This window comes from Danio rerio, chromosome 2, assembly GCF_049306965.1.
Source record: "Danio rerio strain Tuebingen ecotype United States chromosome 2, GRCz12tu, whole genome shotgun sequence".
Lineage (NCBI taxonomy): Eukaryota > Metazoa > Chordata > Actinopteri > Cypriniformes > Danionidae > Danio > Danio rerio.
Window position 1 is genome coordinate 34,064,707 of NC_133177.1, and position 19,837 is coordinate 34,084,543.

General features: G+C 38.4%; 2 protein-coding genes and 1 long non-coding RNA gene across 11 annotated transcripts in view; 2 read left to right on the forward strand and 1 right to left on the reverse strand.

The window, feature by feature from the left end:
- Positions 1-9,768, reverse strand: part of LOC137487471 (uncharacterized) — a 30,446-nt gene extending 20,678 nt beyond the window's left edge. The window contains exon 1 of the long non-coding RNA XR_011006070.2: positions 9,684-9,768. This is a non-coding gene — a long non-coding RNA (uncharacterized lncRNA). The remainder of the gene's footprint in view (positions 1-9,683) is intronic.
- yes1 (YES proto-oncogene 1, Src family tyrosine kinase) overlaps positions 1-19,837 on the forward strand; it is a 339,868-nt gene that overhangs the window by 75,413 nt on the left and 244,618 nt on the right. Inside the window, exons 1-2 of one of the 2 annotated variants that reach the window (XM_073915077.1) lie at positions 1,492-1,738; positions 13,650-13,779. The gene's annotated coding sequence lies outside the window, so the exon portion shown is untranslated. Of the gene's footprint in view, positions 1-1,491; positions 1,739-13,649; positions 13,780-19,837 lie in introns of those variants that run through there. The other variant, XM_073915087.1, reaches the window with a different exon arrangement.
- Positions 2,119-9,420, forward strand: LOC101885430 (uncharacterized). 8 transcript variants are annotated; one of them, XM_073926948.1, is made up of 4 exons: positions 2,119-2,299; positions 2,505-2,864; positions 3,838-3,964; positions 4,414-9,420. In XM_073926948.1, the coding sequence occupies exon 4, from the start codon at positions 4,625-4,627 to the stop codon at positions 8,582-8,584; it is 3,960 nt and encodes a 1,319-aa protein (XP_073783049.1). In that variant the 5' UTR covers positions 2,119-2,299; positions 2,505-2,864; positions 3,838-3,964; positions 4,414-4,624; the 3' UTR covers positions 8,585-9,420. The 8 variants fall into 8 exon arrangements, 6 of the variants coding, with proteins under 6 accessions (XP_073783049.1, XP_073783055.1, XP_073783043.1 ...); XM_073926954.1 differs by having other exon boundaries at positions 2,505-2,623; XR_012392627.1 differs by having other exon boundaries at positions 2,505-9,140; positions 9,346-9,420.

Here is a 19,837-nt window from a genome sequence, read left to right on the forward strand (position 1 = left end):
GATGCGGGTGTCTGACGATGACCTGCCCCGTTCTTCCTCAGTGGCCTTTATACCACTTTGATTCCTGACCCACTGCCACAAGGCCAGATCCACATGGATCGCTTGTCATGGCTTCTGGCTTCCTCCATGACTATTTTATTACACCATTCCTAAATTACACATGAAGAGCCTCTGCTTTTTCTACCAGATATTGGTTTACTACGTATGCACAGAGAATTAAACTCATTTTAAACAGAAATGTATTAGAATCCATCTTTCCGTCAAGTGAATTACATTCAGGCCTAGGATTTATCGCTGTGGTTAGAGGGCAGCTCTAGGTATCCAACTCTATCATAGATCATATTTTTTAATAGTACTGTTGCCAGGTTTGTTTTGGCAGCTATTGATAATTAATGAGACCCTACGGCTAGACTTAGCAGGCAAAGCCAACTCTTACAACTATTCTTTTGATTATTTTGAGTAGAGAGTGTTTCATGTGTGGGACAAAAATGATCTTTGAAATCTTTGTCAATATAAGACGTGTGTAAAAGTTCTCAAGAGACAGTTGCTCAAATAAGCTTCACTTAAACCTAAATGAATGATATTGCATTCATGAAATGAATAGAAAAAGGTTTAATTGATCTGCTTGGATTGTTTTTGTAGTGTTTTTAACTTTCCTTGATGATGGTGAAGCTGACAAAGATTTGATTGAGCATATTGCAGTCTGAGTTGAAAATGTTGCATATGGAAACGTCAGCAAGTAAGCAAATCCATGTAATTGCAGTAATTATATCTTATATACACAATTTCTTTAAATAACCACATAAACATAATCAGCTGTATAAGGAAAGCCTTCAGGTTTGCAAAAAGACCTACCAACACCTATGATTCAACACTTCACATATCCTTGATGTCCTCTTAACTATTCCAAAAGTTCATGAGTCTGTGTTCAGAGCAGAGCTTAAGTTAATATTTACAGTAGATTTGTACCGAGAGCAATTTCAACTTAATATTTAGATGCAATGATTCAGATTTCATATTTGTTTTAATACAAAATATGTTAATTTCTATCCTTCTATATATGTTCTATATATTTTATATAGACTTCTATATATTTTATTTATTTATATAGGCTGCATATTTAGCATGTGAAATAGGGATAATTAAAAAAAACTCTTTATGTCTGCTAATTTGAATAAACTTTGAAATTTTGATCATTGGAAGTCTGTCCAAGCATGTCCAATTAAATGCTCATATAAAGAATAGTTTAGTGAATTGTTCAATTAGTGTTATTTGATCTGCTTATTTTATAAATTACTTGAATTTTTTACATTTCAAGCTAGATTTAATCCAAGTATAACAATCTCTAGTTAAGTTGGAAAATGTATGTAGGTTTATTGGAAGGATACATTTAATAAGATTTGTTTGATGACTCAGCGAGTCGTTGATTCAGGAATCGATTCGCTGAAGTGATTTGAATTAAAAGAGCGCCAAACGGACATTGTCATTTAAAACACGGACCAACGAGCGCCAAACGGACATCGTTAATTTGAACACGGACCAACGAGCGCCAAATGGACATCGTTAATATGAAGGAACAACGTACGCCTAGTCGTATTGGTGGTATTTTAATTGCGTTTTTGCTTTTGTTCAGACATCGTTAAGCACTAATGCTTGTGCTGCTCGTAAATCACTTACTTATTGGTTGAACTGAAATATTGACGCCGCCGAAATGACCCGCTGTCAGGAACAACACGAGGTTTGCGAATCTTTACTCATTTTACTAATATATTTAGGATTTTATGTGCTTATATATAGGATATTGTCTATCCTATTCCTAAATTGTATGGCTTATGCCGAGTTCAGACTGCATGATTTTCAAAGTAACGTCAGTCGTGTCACAGATGTTTTCACACTGCATGATTATCTGTGTAAATAACCCCAAGTTATTTAAGTTAGGTTTCAGTGTTAATTATTTATGCTGCTTTTAATTACTTCTCTATTTCTTTAAAAATTGTTGTGTTTTTGTTATTTATTTGAACTCCGCTTTGCACTAAGTTATTTAGCCTATAGAGACCCTTATTTTGACGCGCGGCTTGCCGGAAGTGGTCAGGTGCGCGAGAGCGCGCAGATCACGGAAGCAGGGAGATCGGAGAAGCGCGCCTAGCACGAGGGAGAGAGCGATCGCTTGTACAGAGAAATGCACGGAGCTAAAGTTACATTTAAGGACTGATTTAAGAGAGATTTAATGCATATTTGAGTTTGTTTTTTGTTCCGTTCATCTTCATTGTTTGAACACCTGGTTGGAAGGGAGAACAAGGTAGATGAGGACATTTTTTATACATATTGCTAAAATTTGATGCATCTGTTAGCTTGCTAATAATTTAAATTGCTATTTTATCGTAAAATTAGTCATATATTTGAAGATACTTTATAATATTGTCACTAAGTTTATTGTTTTGTCTTATTATGTGAATTTTTATTCATTACATGTTTTCTATTTGTGTTTGTTCATCTGTTCTTAGCTCTTACGGTGTTGTACAGTCTTTAAGGACGGCAAATGCAACAATAAAGGCACAAAGGAGGACAGTGCAACATCAGTGCATGAGTTTAATCCTTTTATTTTTCCAACCGGGCTGTTACAGTAAGAGCTTGCACCCACTGACATTATTTGCTGATGTAAATGATGACGGATCACGGTTCCAATTTGTGCACTCCTGCAAAAGTAAACAAACAAATTGATAATGTTCAAAACAAAGAAGTTGATGAAGAAATAGAAGTTCAATCTGAAGAATTAGACACAAATGTACGTCGCTCTACCCGTGAACGAACTCAGACAGACAGGATGCTTGCATATCAAAGGGAGGAGTCTCATAAAGCAGAAAGTAAGCTTATGCATGCATATGAAAAATGGAAGGCTGAGGCTCGGAAAGCAAGAAGTCAGTTGAAATTAGACATTTCTGAGAGTGAATTAGCATCACTCATAGACTCATTGGAAAGGGAAAAGGACAGTGTGATGAATGCATACATAAGGGTTAGAAGTAATGTAACTCCACCCACTGATATGAGAAGGAAAATTGATGCTTGTGATGCTGTTACAAAGGATATAGTAAAAATTGCATATGAGAGGATCTCAGGAGTAGATGGAGGCTTTGACAATGACACCGTAAAGGGGCATTTACGTGAGCTGCTTGAACGAGACTACGCTCGCTCTGTTTATGGTTCTACTGTTTCACGCATCAGCTCCAAATCCAGTACACCTATAAGTCAACCTTCTCTGAATTCTATACTAATGGCTAAACGCATAGAGGCAGCAGCAGAGCTAGCAGCTAAGGAAGCAGAATATGCTACTGTAATAGAAGAAAGGGAGCAAAGAGAAAAATTACGACTTCTAGAAGAGAAGCAAAGAAAAGAACTTGAGGCTCAAAAAGGCGAGTTTGAAAGGCTCCAAGTGATGAAGGAGGTAAGAGCAGCTAGAGCAAGACTGGAGGTGTATGACAAGGAAGAAACTGTTGACACTGTTAATCAAGATGAAGGGCTGCAGCAACCTGTAAGCCCTCCCACGCACAAACCAGTATACTTATCCTCCGTTAATCCAACGCCTAACATTTCATCACAGGGTCCCAATGCTGATGTGTCTCAATTAGCGCAGGCTGTCCAAGATAGCATAACACTAAACAGACTTCCTATGCCAGAGCCCACAGTTTTCAGTGGTGACCCCATTCACTTCATAGAGTGGAAGGCTTCATTTCAATCACTCATTGATAAAAGGCATATCTCTTCAGGAGACAAGTTATACTACCTGAAGAAGTACGTTACTGGGCCTGCTCTGAAAGTGCTAGATGGTATCTTTTACAGAAATGATGAGGAGGCTTACAAGGACGCGTGGAAGAGGCTTCTAGATCGCTACGGACAGCCATTCATCATACAACGAGCATTCAGAGAGAAACTCGCATGCTGGCCCAAAATTCAATCCAAGGACTCGGTAGGACTTCGAAATTTCTCTGATTTCTTGAACTCATGTAAGGATGCAATGCCACATGTAAAGGGACTGGAAATATTGAATGATTGCGAAGAGAATAGGAAACTTGTAAGCAAACTCCCTGATTGGGCAGCTGCCCGCTGGAATCGTCAAACCACACAAACGCTGAGTGAAACACAAGATTTTCCAACTTTTCAAGAATTCGCCCATTTCATGTCTGTTGAAGCTGAAGTTGCCTGTAATCCAGTCACATCCTTTCATGCCCTTCATGTTTCAGAACCTAACAAAGAGAAAATTTATTTCAAGGGCAGTAAACCTAAAGCTAATGTCTTCCATACAAAGACTGTCACACAGCATGATAATTCAAAGCCCACTGGAAAGGTCAATAAGCCATGTCTGTTCTGTCAAAATGGTGAACATCAAATTCATGAATGTTCTAAATTCTCTGCAAGGTCTCTTGAAGAACGTAGACAGTTCGTAAAGGATACAAGATTGTGCTATGGATGTTTGAGGCTGGGTCACAGTGCCAAGGACTGCCGCTCCCGACATTGCTGCAACACCTGTAAGGGAAGACACCCTACCTGCCTACATGATGACAGCTTCAATAGAAAGGTGAGGTCTTCTGCTCAGAGCCCAGAAAATGTCCATGAAGGAGTTGCGACAATGTCATTGAGTGTAGAATCTGGATGCACGCCTGTTAACACCTCTATGATTGTGCCAGTGTGGTTGTCCACACATAAAGACCCAGTTTCTGAGAAGCTCGTCTATGCTCTGTTAGACACACAAAGCGATTCAGTCTTTATTGAATGTGCAGTATGCAAAAGTCTTAAAGTCGACTCCTGTCCCGTGACGCTTAAACTCACTACTTTGGTTGGAAAGGACTCCTTGATGTCAAGTGAAAGGATTTCTGGTCTTCGAGTTAGAGGTTTCAATTCCTCACTGATTATAGATCTACCCCCTGCATACACCAAAGAATGCATTCCTGTGGATCGCGCACACATCCCTACAATGGAGACTGCAAGTCATTGGAAACATCTAGCCACTCTAGCAGACAAAATTCCCCCACTTCAAAATTGTGAGGTTGGACTATTGATAGGATACAATTGTTCCAGAGCGCTAGCGCCCCGAGAAGTAATTCTTGGAACGGAGAATGAACCATATGCTGTTCGCACGGACCTCGGATGGAGCATTATAGGTCCTTCCTTAACACATTTTGAGCCCCAAAGCAGTGCTGCCATGTGTCATAGAGTGTCTATCAAGGAAATACCTGCAGTAACTCCCACAGATGTGATAAAAGTGCTGGAATCTGATTTCAAGGATACAGAAGGGCCCACTAAAGTGAAGTCTCAGGAGGACATCATGTTTCTGAGAAAGCTGGAAAAGAATATCAGATTGAACAAGGATAGTCATCTGGAAATGCCCCTGCCATTCAGGAAAAGACCATATCTTCCAGATAACAAACCTCTAGCTGTCATAAGACTTCAACATTTGAAGAGGAGATTAATGAGAGATCAGGAGTACAGAGAGCATTATGTAACATTCATGGAGGAAGTAATAGAGAAGGGTAATGCAGAACAGGTGTTTGAGGAAGGACGAGAAGGAGAAAGGTGGTACATACCACATCACGGAGTGTACCACTCGAAAAAGCCAGGGAAATTGCGTATAGTTTTTGACTGTTCAGCCAGATACAAGGGAACTAGCTTAAACGACCATCTTCTAACTGGCCCAGATCTGATGAACAGCTTAACTGGCATCCTTTTGAGGTTCAGACAGTACCCTGTAGCCCTAATGTGTGACGTGGAGAAAATGTTCCACCAATTTCATGTAGACCATGCAGATCGTGATTATTTACGATTTCTATGGTGGAGAAATGGAGATTTCAATTCACAGCCTCAAACCTTCCGCATGACAGTGCATTTGTTTGGAGCCTCATCGTCCCCTGGATGCGCTAACTATGGGCTGAAGCATCTTGCGAGAGAAGGTGAACGTCTGTATCCTCTGGGCTCGCAATTTATTATGCAAGATTTCTACATGGATGATGGAGTTTCCAGCATTGAAAGCACAGAGAAGGCCATCAAATTGGCTGAAGAAGCTCGTCAGCTTTGTGCACTGGGAAGCTTAAGGCTTCACAAGTTTGTGTCTAATGACAAGGAAGTCTTGAAGACAATACCACCCTCAGAGTGTGCGGTAGATGTTACAGCTGTCGATCTTGCTCTCACTGATCAGCCTTTGGAAAGAGCTTTGGGCATTTACTGGAGTCTGGAACAAGACAATTTTAAATTCCGTATCACTGTTAAGGACCAACCAGCAACCCGTAGAGGGATACTGTCTATAGTGGCCTCATTGTTTGATCCCTTAGGCTTTCTTGCCCCCTTTGTACTCAAAGGAAAGACCATTCTGCAAGAAATGTGTCGAAGTGGTATGGGTTGGGATGATAACTTACCCGCTGATCTACAATCAGCATGGGAACACTGGAAGGCAGATCTAGTTAACCTAGAAAAGATTGAAGTGCCTCGTTGTATTGTGCCTTCTGGCTTTGGGAGAATCATAAGGAGAGAGATTCACCACTTCTCAGACGCCAGCATGAGTGGATATGGTCAGTGTTCATATCTCAGACTCGAGAACGAGCAAGGTGACATCAGTTGTTCGTTGCTCATGGCAAAATCTAGAGTGGCCCCACTCAAGATCACAACAATTCCTCGGCTAGAATTGGCTGCCGCAGTGGTGTCAGTTGCAGTGAATGACATGTTGAAGGAGGAAATGAACCTGGCAGATGCAGAAACGTTTTTCTGGACTGACTCACAAGTGGTGTTAGGCTACATAAACAATGAAGCCCGCCGTTTCCACACGTTTGTGGCAAATAGAGTACAAAGGATTCACCGCACCACAACTCCTCAACAGTGGCGGTACATTTGCTCAGATGAAAATCCAGCCGATTACGCATCGCGTGGTCTAAGTGTTAACAATCTTGTCACTTCCAACTGGTTTAGAGGACCTAAAGTTTTATGGGAAAGGCAAATACCTCCACCTATGGAAATCAGCAAGCAGCTTCCAATTGGCGACCCTGAAGTCAAGAAGGTTCAGTCACTCAACACGCAAACTGTACAGTATTCATGTTTGTCAGACCGTCTCACCAAGTTGTCCTCATGGTCCAAAGCTATCCAAGCTGTTGCACGTTTAATACGTCGTGTCAGGAAAGACAAGTCACATAATCACAGTACATTGGCGGAACGGAACGATGCACAGTGTATCATAATCAAGGACTTACAGAAGCAGACATATGCAGAGGAGATAACTTTACTCCGTAAGGGCAAACAACTACCTCGCAGCAACAGACTATACAATCTTGACACCTTTGTCGACCAAGATGGATTGCTGAAGGTGGGAGGGAGACTTTGTGAGGCATCTATCCCTAATGCTGTTAAGTATCCAGTGATACTTCCGAAGGAGCACCAACTTACAAAACTTCTGATTGCTGATTGTCATGAGAAGATGGCTCATCAAGGAAAGGGAATGACTATAAATGAAATCAGATCAAGAGGATTCTGGATTACGGAAGTTAACAGGACTGTAGCTTCCTTTGTACGACAATGTGTGAGATGTCGCAAGTTACGTGGACCTACAGAAGAGCAAAAAATGGCTAACTTACCCTCAGAGCGCATAGAGCCATCCCCTCCATTCACATACAGCGGGATGGATGTTTTCGGTCCATTCATCACCTGCAAAGGTCGCAAGTCAAACAAGAGGTATGGACTTCTCTTTACCTGTTTCTGTTGCAGAGCCATCCATATTGAGATGCTGGATGACATGTCCACAGATGCCTTTATCAATGGCCTGCGTTGTTTCATCGCTATCAGAGGAGCAGTCCATCAAATAAGGTGTGATCAAGGCAGTAATTTCATTGGAGCCAGGAATGAGCTCACCAAAGCTATGGAGGAGATTGACACCAACCGTCTGGTAACATTCTTAGCGGAAAAACAGTGTGACTTTGTTTTTAATGCACCTCATTCAAGCCACACTGGCGGAGTTTGGGAAAGACAGATTAGAACTGTCAGAAGTGTTCTTCGCTCCACCCTGTCACAGTCATCTGGAAGGCTCGATGACTCTTCTCTGCGAACGTTCTTTTACGAGGCCATGTCCATTGTAAACAGTCGTCCGCTCACGGTTGATAGTCTAACTGACCCAAGTAGCCCTGAACCTCTAACCCCTAATCACCTCCTCACTCTAAAACCTACTCAAGCCCTACCACCTCCTGGCAAATTTGTCAGGGAAGATGTGTATGCCCGTAAGAGATGGCGGCATGTCCAATACTTAGCGGAACAATTCTGGGGACGTTGGCATAAGGAGTATGTGTCTAACATCACAACAAGACAGTGCTGGCATACACCAAGAAGGAACATGCAAGTAGGAGATATTGTCTTGGAGAAGGCAGTGGATCTGCCCAGGAATGAGTGGCGCTTGGCAAGGATTATTGAGGCAGTCACTGACAAGGACGGATTGGTGAGAAGAGTGAAAATACAGTTCGGAGACAGAAATCTGGGGAAGGATGGTAAACGTCCACATAAACCATCTGTGGTGGAACGTCCAGTGCAGAAGCTGGTCCTGCTGATGGAGGCAGCCTGAACATACTGACATATCCTTTGAGTAAACAGTTCATAGTAATATATGTTTTAGTGTTGTTTACATCTAGTCTTAAATGGTTATAGTAGTAGTAGTAGTAATTATAATTCATTTAAAATCATTCGTGATTAAAAGGTTAAAATTCATAATCACTCATGATTGGTGGGAGTGTAAATAACCCCAAGTTATTTAAGTTAGGTTTCAGTGTTAATTATTTATGCTGCTTTTAATTACTTCTCTATTTCTTTAAAAATTGTTGTGTTTTTGTTATTTATTTGAACTCCGCTTTGCACTAAGTTATTTAGCCTATAGAGACCCTTATTTTGACGCGCGGCTTGCCGGAAGTGGTCAGGTGCGCGAGAGCGCGCAGATCACGGAAGCAGGGAGATCGGAGAAGCGCGCCTAGCACGAGGGAGAGAGCGATCGCTTGTACAGAGAAATGCACGGAGCTAAAGTTACATTTAAGGACTGATTTAAGAGAGATTTAATGCATATTTGAGTTTGTTTTTTGTTCCGTTCATCTTCATTGTTTGAACACCTGGTTGGAAGGGAGAACAAGGTAGATGAGGACATTTTTTATACATATTGCTAAAATTTGATGCATCTGTTAGCTTGCTAATAATTTAAATTGCTATTTTATCGTAAAATTAGTCATATATTTGAAGATACTTTATAATATTGTCACTAAGTTTATTGTTTTGTCTTATTATGTGAATTTTTATTCATTACATGTTTTCTATTTGTGTTTGTTCATCTGTTCTTAGCTCTTACGGTGTTGTACAGTCTTTAAGGACGGCAAATGCAACAATAAAGGCACAAAGGAGGACAGTGCAACATCAGTGCATGAGTTTAATCCTTTTATTTTTCCAACCGGGCTGTTACAATCTGGGCTAGCATTTTGTCGCTGCTTTGTTTAACGAACATTGCAAAATGGATCGGCGACAAGGGCCTTCACGTTGCATGACTTTACAACAGGAAAAATCACCGACAACTTCGTTAAAACTACGTCTCTCATCTAAAAACACGTAGGATATCTTTTGTTATTAACTACATAACGAGAAAGAAGACTTTAATGGGGAAGAACATGTACATATTTGCTCACCTGGGTTTAAAGAGAATGAGCAATTTCTCCTCAACAAGTTGATAATAAATAATTTTTTTTTAACTTTCTGTGTGAAACGTCAAACAGACACGAGTGCTCCTGATTAATGTCAAACTTCCACAAGTTTTTCCCTCCATTTCGTGGGTCCAAATAAACCGAAAATGAGCGCTTTTAACTTCTCTCCCATCCTCCCGCTGGCCTGCAGGTATACACACTCACACACACTCACACACACACACGCACACACCCACACCAAGTGGATGCTGCTCTCTCATTGGCTGTAGGCGATCGCCGATGTTATTTTCAGTCAAAACTTATTTCACATGGCATGATATGAATCGCCGACAGCTCCAGATATTTAGCATGCCAAATATCTCACAGGCATCAGCGATTCTCTCAGATCGCGTCTTTGATAGTTCATATTGTGTTTTACTCAAGTGCACGAGCACCGATTTGCCTGTGATTTCAGGCATTTGTCGGCGATTTCTCAAAACCTGTCGGTGAGCCAAAATCGGGGCTAAAATCACGCTGTCTGAACTAGGCATTACTCAACTCCTTGACTGGGCGGACCGAGTTCTGCGCGCTGAACAGGGAGGCTTTGCATCCGCTTGTTAAGTGTGACGTCACGTTAAGCGGCTTCCGGGTCCAAGAGCTCTTTTCAAATGTATGGAAAGACGCAGGAAGTGGTAATTATAAACGTTTACAAAGCGATTTAATACTTTCGACAATCACGATCGCAATATATATGTCCATACCTAATATCTGATGGCCAGAAAGTCAATCATTTTTTAATTAATTTTTTAATTTTTGGTATTTGTGATACAGCAAGCCCAGAGATTGTTGTGTACACTATGATGACTTTATATAAAATTAACTTTAATGTGTGATATGAATTAAAAGCGATCATAAAGAAATAATTTCTCAACTCAAATGAGTGGCGGCTTGGACCCGGAAACAGTATTACATGCGTCACCAACACGTCATCACTTTACAAGCGGATATGTATGACATCGGAAGTTTGAAAAAGCCGTTACAGCTAGGGAAGGGGAGTCGACTCCAAAAGAGTCGATTCCTCGTCTCTAAATGGACCAAGTACCGAAGTTGACTCCAGGACAGGAATCGACTCCCAGAGTCGAGTCTGTGTTTTCAAATCCTCCTGGATGAACCAGTTATATGCTACAGTTATAATGCTCATTCTAGAGCACAATGAACACTGAAGGTGCCCGCTTTGAATGCGTGATCACACTATTTACGCTTTTGCTTTTGAATTTCGCGACCTCGAGCATTCTAGGCTATTAATAGTGCTGCACGGAATGAAGTTTGCTTTCATTTTCAAATTCATATAAAGCACATACACCTTTTGGATTTTGGTTTTAAAGCATTTTGGTTTGGATTTGCCTGTGATGTCAAGCTTGCTGTGTTATAAATTAAATATGACCTGTATATGTATGTGTGATTATGTAGCAGATCTATTGGAGGATCGACGTCTTAAATTAGCACTGCAGTGTAGGTAAAATTATGATGTTATGTAAGGCTATTGGCTGCTTCTATATGCTCAGTGAAATTATTTAACCTATGCATATTTCACGAATAAATAAATCAAACACTAATCATAATGACAAAAGTAGCTAAGATTAATTTATTGTCACAAAATCTGACAATACATGTGGTCGTGGTTTTGTTTTGGCCCTGAACACACTTTATTACACCTCTAATTCTTTCCTCTGTTTATTCTTTCATTCATTCATTTTCTTTTTGGCCTAGTCCCTTATTAATCTGGGGTCGCCACAGTGGAATGAACCACCAACTTATCCAGCATATGTTTTACGCACGGATGCCCTTCCAGCTGCAACCCATCTCTGGAAAACATCCATACACACTCATTCACACTCATACACTTTGGACAACTTAACCTACCCAATTCCCCTGTACCGCATGCCTTTAGACTGTGGGGAAACCGGAGCACCCGGAGGAAACCCACGCGAACGCAGGGAGAATATGCAAACACACAGAAACACCAACTGACCCAGCCGAGGCTCAAACCAGCGACTTTCTTGCTGTGAGGCGACAGCACTACCTACTACGGCACTGCGTCGCCACATCAAAGTTATACTAAACGAAGTTCGTTTCCAAAAGAGGATTTTTAAATAAAATATAGCAGAGGTTAAATGTTCTAAAAATAGGTCTGACTCACTCATTTTCTTCCGATGTATTGCCTTCCCATTAACACACCCTTATTAAATTACAATAATGAACAAATTGCACAAAACAAACAGTGATATTTAAAAGTAAAGTAATGAGCTATTTAAAAGTAGACTTCAAAGAAAATCACATTAACGAGAGAGAGAGAGCAACATGATATGCTTTAAGGCACAGTCTGTCAGGCTGCTTTTATTTATTATTTTAGGTTTGTTAATGTATGAATTATTTAAGTTAAATATTTAGTGTATGGGGTTTATATTTAATTGGTCATTAAATCAAATGAAAAATCTATTTAATTTGTTTATTGATTGGTTGAAGCATTAAAAAAATGAACAACTGCAGATTATTTTGTTCTCTCGGTACAGTGTTCAAGTATCAAACATTTATATTAGGAAGATATTTAGACTATTCTATATAATTTTTCTAACGTTGTTTGGGCTCAGTTGGGATGTTTTTTATTATTATTTGTAAATGAACTAGTACTCATTTTTCAATTTAAACATTTCGATAATAAACTAATATTTTAACTTTCTGTCTCCAAGATTGCAATGTAATTTTCTAAGTTATCTGAACTAGACAATTAAAATATGCTGTAAAAAGTGTAGGTTTATAACTGTTTTATTTAGGCTGGAGATGATTTACTGCTGGTTTTGTCTGACCAGAGAAGAACTGCACAATTTTGCAATTGACGCAGTAGCGTTGTGTAAAGCGCGATATGATACATGTTTAATCCTCTCATTATTTTAAGTGAATGTAAAGGGGATCGATTGCGGAGTCGATGCATCTATGTTACTAGTGAATAGATGCTCTCATGATTATGCTCTAAAATATTTTGTCTGCTTGTGCATATGGTTTTGTGTTGCAAGATTTGCCAGATTTTTTTTTTTTTTTTGCTAACGTTAATTATTCCTTCCTTTTTTCAGTGAATAAGTCAAATATACTGTTATGAATGACTAGTTAGTGAATTGCTCTTAAACCAATGAAAACCCGTGTCCAGGAACAACAAATGATTGGAAAGATAAGGAATGGAATGGAATATCTTGGAATTTATTTATTCAAATATTGCTGACAAATCATCATAAAATGGTCTTTGCAGCTTGTGCATGATATCTAAATCTTCCAAATTTATTTATTTTATTTTCAGTTTAGTCCCTTTATTAATCAGGGGTTGCCCCAGCGAAACGAACCGCCAACTTACCCAGCATGTGTTTTACGCAACGGATGTCCTTCATGCCGCAACCCAACACTGGGAAACATTCATACACTCTCTCACATTCACACAATACACTACGGACAATTTAGTTTATTCAACTAACCTATACCGCATGTCTTTGGACTGTGGTGGAAACCGGAGCACCCGAAGGAAACCCACGCGATCACGGGGAGCCAACTGACCCAGCTGAGGCTCGAAGCAGCAACCTTCTTGCTGTGACGTGATCGTGCTACCCACTGTGCCATCGTGACACCCTTCTGAATACAATATATATGAAAAGTTGTAAATACCAGTGTCCAAACAAACAGCTTAAACTAGAATGCAGTTACTGTTCTCTATCTTAGAAGCTGGAGAATCCATTGATTGCGTTAAATTAAAAACTCATTTGATATGTTTAGAGCTGCATACAGCAATTCTTCAAGCTGGAGCATAACGAATAAACAGTGCATTGCTTATTCATGATCATGAAGTACTGTTTTCAAGGCTGCAGTGTTTGTCTTATGTGAAAACATTAATACTGATCATGGATGTTGTTGTAACATTACTTTCAGGTTTTCATGCTTTCATACTTGGATCGAAACATGCCTGTAAGGCACAGAATCAAAGAATGAGCGAAGTCCAGGGCAGAAGAAGGGGAGAGAGTAACCTATACCAGAGGGAACAAAATACCACTGCAATCTTGTAAGTCTACTTGTACCAGATATTGAACTTCTTGGTAGAGGACACATAACTACGATGCTTTAGTAAAGATCATACAAAAAAGATTTTTAGAGAACAGATTCAGCGTTACAGGACTTGTGCATATGGCATGGATATTAATGATTCAAATTTGTCTTTTTTTAAGCAAAACAACCATGAATTTATACAGTGTATACATACATAATGCACACAACATGTGACACAGTTTGTAAATAATGATCTGACAGTTTAGACAACCAAAAAATAAATATATTTTTCACATTTTGATGACTACTACTGAGCCAAAGAATATAAATTTAGGGCTGGGTGATTAATCAAAATAATAACATGTAGTAACATCTTTGGAGAAAACCCCCATGTTTTCATTTCTAAAACATAAACCACTCAAAAAAAGCTAACACGAATTCTAATCTCATATAAACCACAAATCATTGTAATTTGCAGTAGACTGTGTATTAAGAAATAAAAAAACAATCATACTTAATAATATTAATAATAATAATAATAATAATTATTATTAATTAGTATTATTATTATTTATATTATTATTAATAATATTTAGTATTATTATTATTTTTTATTATTATTAAGTAGAATATTGTGTTTTTGTTTTTAAAACTTTTTTAAAGTCCACTTTGACAAATTCAAACCACTGCAGAAATGTTCTAACCAATAGGCCCATGTCTTGCACAGTACAACATTTCTTAATAAATAACCTATTATGAATTAAAACCTTTAAGGTATGCTATATATTTTTGTTTTTAAAAGCTTTGGAGAATTAACATAATTTCCACTTTTCTGTAGCTTTAGTCATGAGCCACGGCTGGAACATTCCAAAAGAGTACGGCATAGGGGGATAACTGGGAATAGAACACAGCCAGGATATATGCTTCTAACTACAGCTCTAGAGGAGTAGTTGCAAACATACAAGTTTGTGACACAGTTTGCGATTGTTTGTTGGTATGATATTTGGGAAATGCCAAATCATACAGCTGGGCAATTAATTGAAAAGTATTTGAAAATTGACAATCAGAACTTATGATTTTTCTAGGTACATTTAAAAAAAAAATTTTTACCTACTGCATGTGGAGTCAAGTGTCCTCGCTTGACTAAGGCGGATTTATACTTCTGCATCGAGCATATGTGCATGGTCTGGCGCAGGGCAGGCTTCATGTGGGTGCATACCTGCGCACCTTTCAAAAATGTAACTACACGTTGCACTTTTGCACTACATTGACAATGTACCAGAGATGCCTTGAGACTGCATATTGTCCATTACAATAAAATGACTATTTACATTAAATGCTTGTTTAGAGTAGGTTCAAGAAATGCACTGTTAAAAAGGATTTAAAGGATATACAAGATTTGTTTTATTTAGAATAAATACTGCTTATTTTGTACTTTTAATATGAGAAGCCTTGAAAATAATTAATTTTGTTTCCAAAAGTGCTATTTTAAATGTTTTTTTTTTATTTTATTTTATTTATTTTAAAAGATATTTATTTTCACTTTTTTTTAGGACAGTATGTTTTAGACAATGTGTGTTTTAATTTCAGTTGTTCAGTGTTTATGTTCATCCTTTATTCAAAAATCTCTCACTTTTAATTTGTAAACATATTTACTGTACATAACTTGTCAGTAAACTATAAGGGCAAAAAATAAATAAAATAATCGGTCATTAACTGTAATCAAGTTAAAATTAATCGAGATTTTGATTTTAGGCAAAATCACCCAGCCCTACCAAATCAACAAACTGTGTAATGACGAAACTTGCAACCTTGTTGGCTAATGATGGTTTTGGGAAATGCACCTCTGACTAAAAATAATCACATGACTACAGAATCATCTCATATAAGGACTTCAAACAGTGATTTTTGTAGTAAAAACATTTTATTAAATGTGGTAATTTCACATGCTTTCAGTTGTAGTAGGATTTACTATGCAAACAGCTCTGTTATTATTACTGAGCGACTATCTTTATTTTAATTCTTTATTAATATTGATGGCCAAAATGAGCTGCAATTTTGAATACCACTTTACATAGCTTGTCAGTGAATTTATGGCTTTGTGTAGTAAATCTCTACGTTTTTAGAGATTTACTAAAAACAGCTCTACTGATAAAATGCATATAAAAATTACATTTATTTATTCATATAAAATAATATTATATTATGTAAAAAACCTCACACTTTAATTATAATTTAGGGTTTAAGGATGCTTATGTGTTTGTATTAATTCATATGAATTTTTCAAATAATCAAACCGGTAACATATTCATCAAGTCAGGCAAGCTGGAAAGGTGACAAAGAAAAAGCACTGAATATTCAGAGATGTGCCGGGTCATTTCAGTCTGATTAATTAAATATCCTCTCCATTTAACTAGATTATTTATGACCAATTCTCCCTCACGCTGAGAATCTAAATCAAGCAGCATAGTTATTTATTTAAACCTCAAGAGAGTTGTCCAGGGTTTGCAATATTACAATATTTGAGTGTTTCATATTTGTAATTAAGGCTGATGAATTGATTTTCTTGAATAGTGGCACTTTTATTTTTTGATTTACACTGAGGTCAGTTGTCTTCACGGAGGACCATTCACTGGTTTGTTTAAATGTGGGGTATTTCATATTCTAAGTTAAGTCTGCTGATATGTGCCATTCTCCAATGAGTGGGTTATTGGCCCATCTGCCAGGCTGATTCATGTTTTGCTACCAAGAGTCATGAAAATAAGAACAACATACAGTTGCTCATTATGCATGAACATAACCAGATTGACGAGCAGACATCTGACATAATGCATGCTGGATATAGTGACAGGCCTGTGTCATCTGTTATGGACAGGGGCCACTGCTCCACCGGAGGGAGAGTTTTTATATGTCTGAAATGAATTATTGGGAATATATTAGTTTTTTTCCAATGGAATCCTTCAGTTTTCACAATTTTGATGTAAAACATGAATGTATAAATTCATATATAATCTTCCATGACCGTCAAATTATTTTATACATCCTATTATTATTTTATCTTTTTTTCCAGAATATGATCATGTTTTTTTTTTTAATCTGAAACATGCTGCAACTTGTATCTAAAGTAGGGCTGCACAATATTGGAAAAATCTAACACTGCAATATTTTTTTATTTTGTGATATATATTGCAATATGAATACAAATTTATCACATGACTTAAATTTGGAAAGCTTTTATAATTTTACTGTAGATCAAATGGGATCTATAAAATTTTCAGGGTCTCCTGAGACATTTTCATTGTTGTCTGTGCTACTTGCATTGCGTTTCTATTTGCATGTGTTGTTATATGGATGCTCTGATCAGGATTTTTGCAACTGATACGAGTACCGATTCTAATGCTTTAAGCTTTGTAATGCATAAAGCACATTTTCTATCTAAGTATGATACATAAGAGGAGCTTTCTCCTTACCTAAATGAATAAATAAAGGATGCTGCCTACAATCCCTCAAACATGCCTTAAATAACCATTTATTGTGGACTTATAGGGGTCAGAAGCCGCTTTACAGAAAATAATAGAAAAAAACGTAAAAAAAAAAAAAAAAGAAATGACTAATAGGCTTGGGCAGTAATATGGTATACCGCGGGATCTAAAAATAGCAACCATGTAAATTTCAATGTGTGTAAATGAGAGAGACCGCCCTGCGCAAATCTCTAATACAAACAAGACAAACAGGTGACAGCGAACCTAAGGTTGCATATACGGTATTCAGTTTCTGAATGGTTTAGGCACAAGCCAACAGTTTGGTGACCCTGTCTGAGCCTTACGTCATAATTTAATTTTATTATGCACGGTAATACCCGATACCGAGATAAAATAGGGAGGTTTGACGGTATCAAAATTTGGATACCCCCCAAGCCTACTGACTAACAATGCAATTTTGAAACACTTCAAATGATGGTAGAAGAATTCAACATGTTTCAATAAAGAAAACGTTTTGAGTGTAGACAATTTGATGCATAAGAAGTTAAAGTGCACACCACAATATATTACTTTTTTTACTAAAAAGAAATAGGCTTATAAACTACTGTTTATTGCAACAACTAAAGGCCTTTGTTAGGAAAAGTTGAATTATTCATTCATTCATTTTCTTGTCGGCTTAGTCCCTTTATTAATCCGGGGTCGCCACAGTGGAATGAACTGCCAACTTATCCAGCAAGTTTTTACGCTGCGGATGCCCTTCCAGCTGCATCCCATCTCTGGGAAACATCCACACACACATTTACACACACACTACAGACAATTTAGCCTACCCAATTCACCTGTACCACATGTCTTTGGACTGTGGGGGAAACCGGAGCATCCGGAGGAAACCCACGCAAAGGCAGGGAGAACATGCAAACTCCACACAGAAACGCCAACTGAGCCGAGGTTCGAATCAGCGACCCAGCGACCTTCTTGCTGTGAGGCGACAGCACTACCTACTGCGCCACTGCCTCGCCAGTTGAATTAAAAAGTAAAAAATATTTATTTTATTTATATTTCCAGCCAGGTTTTAGTGAATTTGCAGTATTATTAAAAACACAGAACATTCAGTTCTTGTATGTAAAAAGGCCTAAATACATGCAAGGCCATCAAAATATTTGCTTATCTCCAAGTCTTGGTAGCAGCTCTATGATCGCAGCTCCAGACAGTCACAGCAGCTTGATGAGAGAGCAGAGATTTTCTTTACTGGACTATTCATGTAACCAAACAAATATAATGCTTAGAACATCATTGTGCCTCTCACGATCTGTTCTCTTGCTCATTTACTTGCCATGATTTCTGAGGTATTTTATCTAAGTTCCCGGCCCTCTATGAAGAGGCCTTTTTGGGAGAGTTGCGGAGCTTCCGGAGAGGCCATGAGGGCTAGATGAGACACTAGTTAGTAGGGGTGTCAAAGTTAATTGTTTCTTCTGTGCACCGCAATGCAGGTAGAGCTTCAGTAATAATCATAACTGGATTTATAGTGACATCATTTATTACATATGCGCTAAGTCGCGGTAACTTACTATGGTGAGGGAGGTGAGCGCAAGTATTTACAAGGCTCCAACTACTTAAAAATGCAGAAACTGTGCACAATTTGACTGCATGTGTGTTTGCTGGACAGTCTTTCACTGACACAGCAGAAGCCCCTATTTCACTGCGATTGAGAGAATGAACTTAAACTCCATTTCTCTCTCCCATTTGACCTGCTGGCATGATTGTTCCTTTCCCCTCGGCTTTTACAGCGAGACTTCTGGATAGTTAGCGGTGATCACTCTGCTCGCATCACAGCTGCTCAGAACACTGGACATTCAAAGGTTGCACTTGACTCAGCGAGTTGCACCAATAGACTGTATAAGCTGTATATTTTAGCTGCTGTGACGTGAGCAAAGTGATCACTTATGCTCCCACGCATCATTTACCTCTTTGCGTGTTGTAGCACTGCTGATGAGCACACGTGCATCTTTCTCTATGTGTAAACTTGTAAACAAACTTGCGGACAGTTCATGAGATTGGCCAGATTGACAAGTACCGATCGAGTCATAAAATGTGATTATCGGCCGATACCAATTTCTGACCGATCGATCAGAACATCCCTAGTTGGATTTTTATACACAGGTTTAGGTGGAAATTGATGAATAATGTTTACTATTTGCATCTCTATTAAATCTATTAAACAATCTATAAACTTTTTGTTGATCCCCAACATGTTTTCATTGTGGTCTGTGCTATTTGCAGTGTATTTCTGTATTTGCATGTGTTGTAAGTATTTTCATGCATAACAATCTATAAATACTATCAAGACAAAGATCCCATTGAAATAAAGTGTTTTATCATTTCCTGAGTCTAACAGTATTCAAGTACAGTAACTGAATGATAAAATATAAATAATATACCTGAATGTTTTTTAAACGATAATACAATCACACGGCGAGGCAGTGGCTCAGTAGTGCTGTCGCCTCACAGCAAGAAGGTCGCTGGTTCGAACCTCTGCTCAGTTGACGTTTCTGTGTGGAGTTTCTCCCCGTCTTCGCGTGGGTTTCCTCCGGG

Bases quoted from the DNA above. Each gene is read 5' to 3' on its own strand.
- LOC101885430 (XM_021467530.3), top strand. From the start codon at position 2,663: ATGATGACGGATCACGGTTCCAATTTGTGCACTCCTGCAAAAGTAAAC.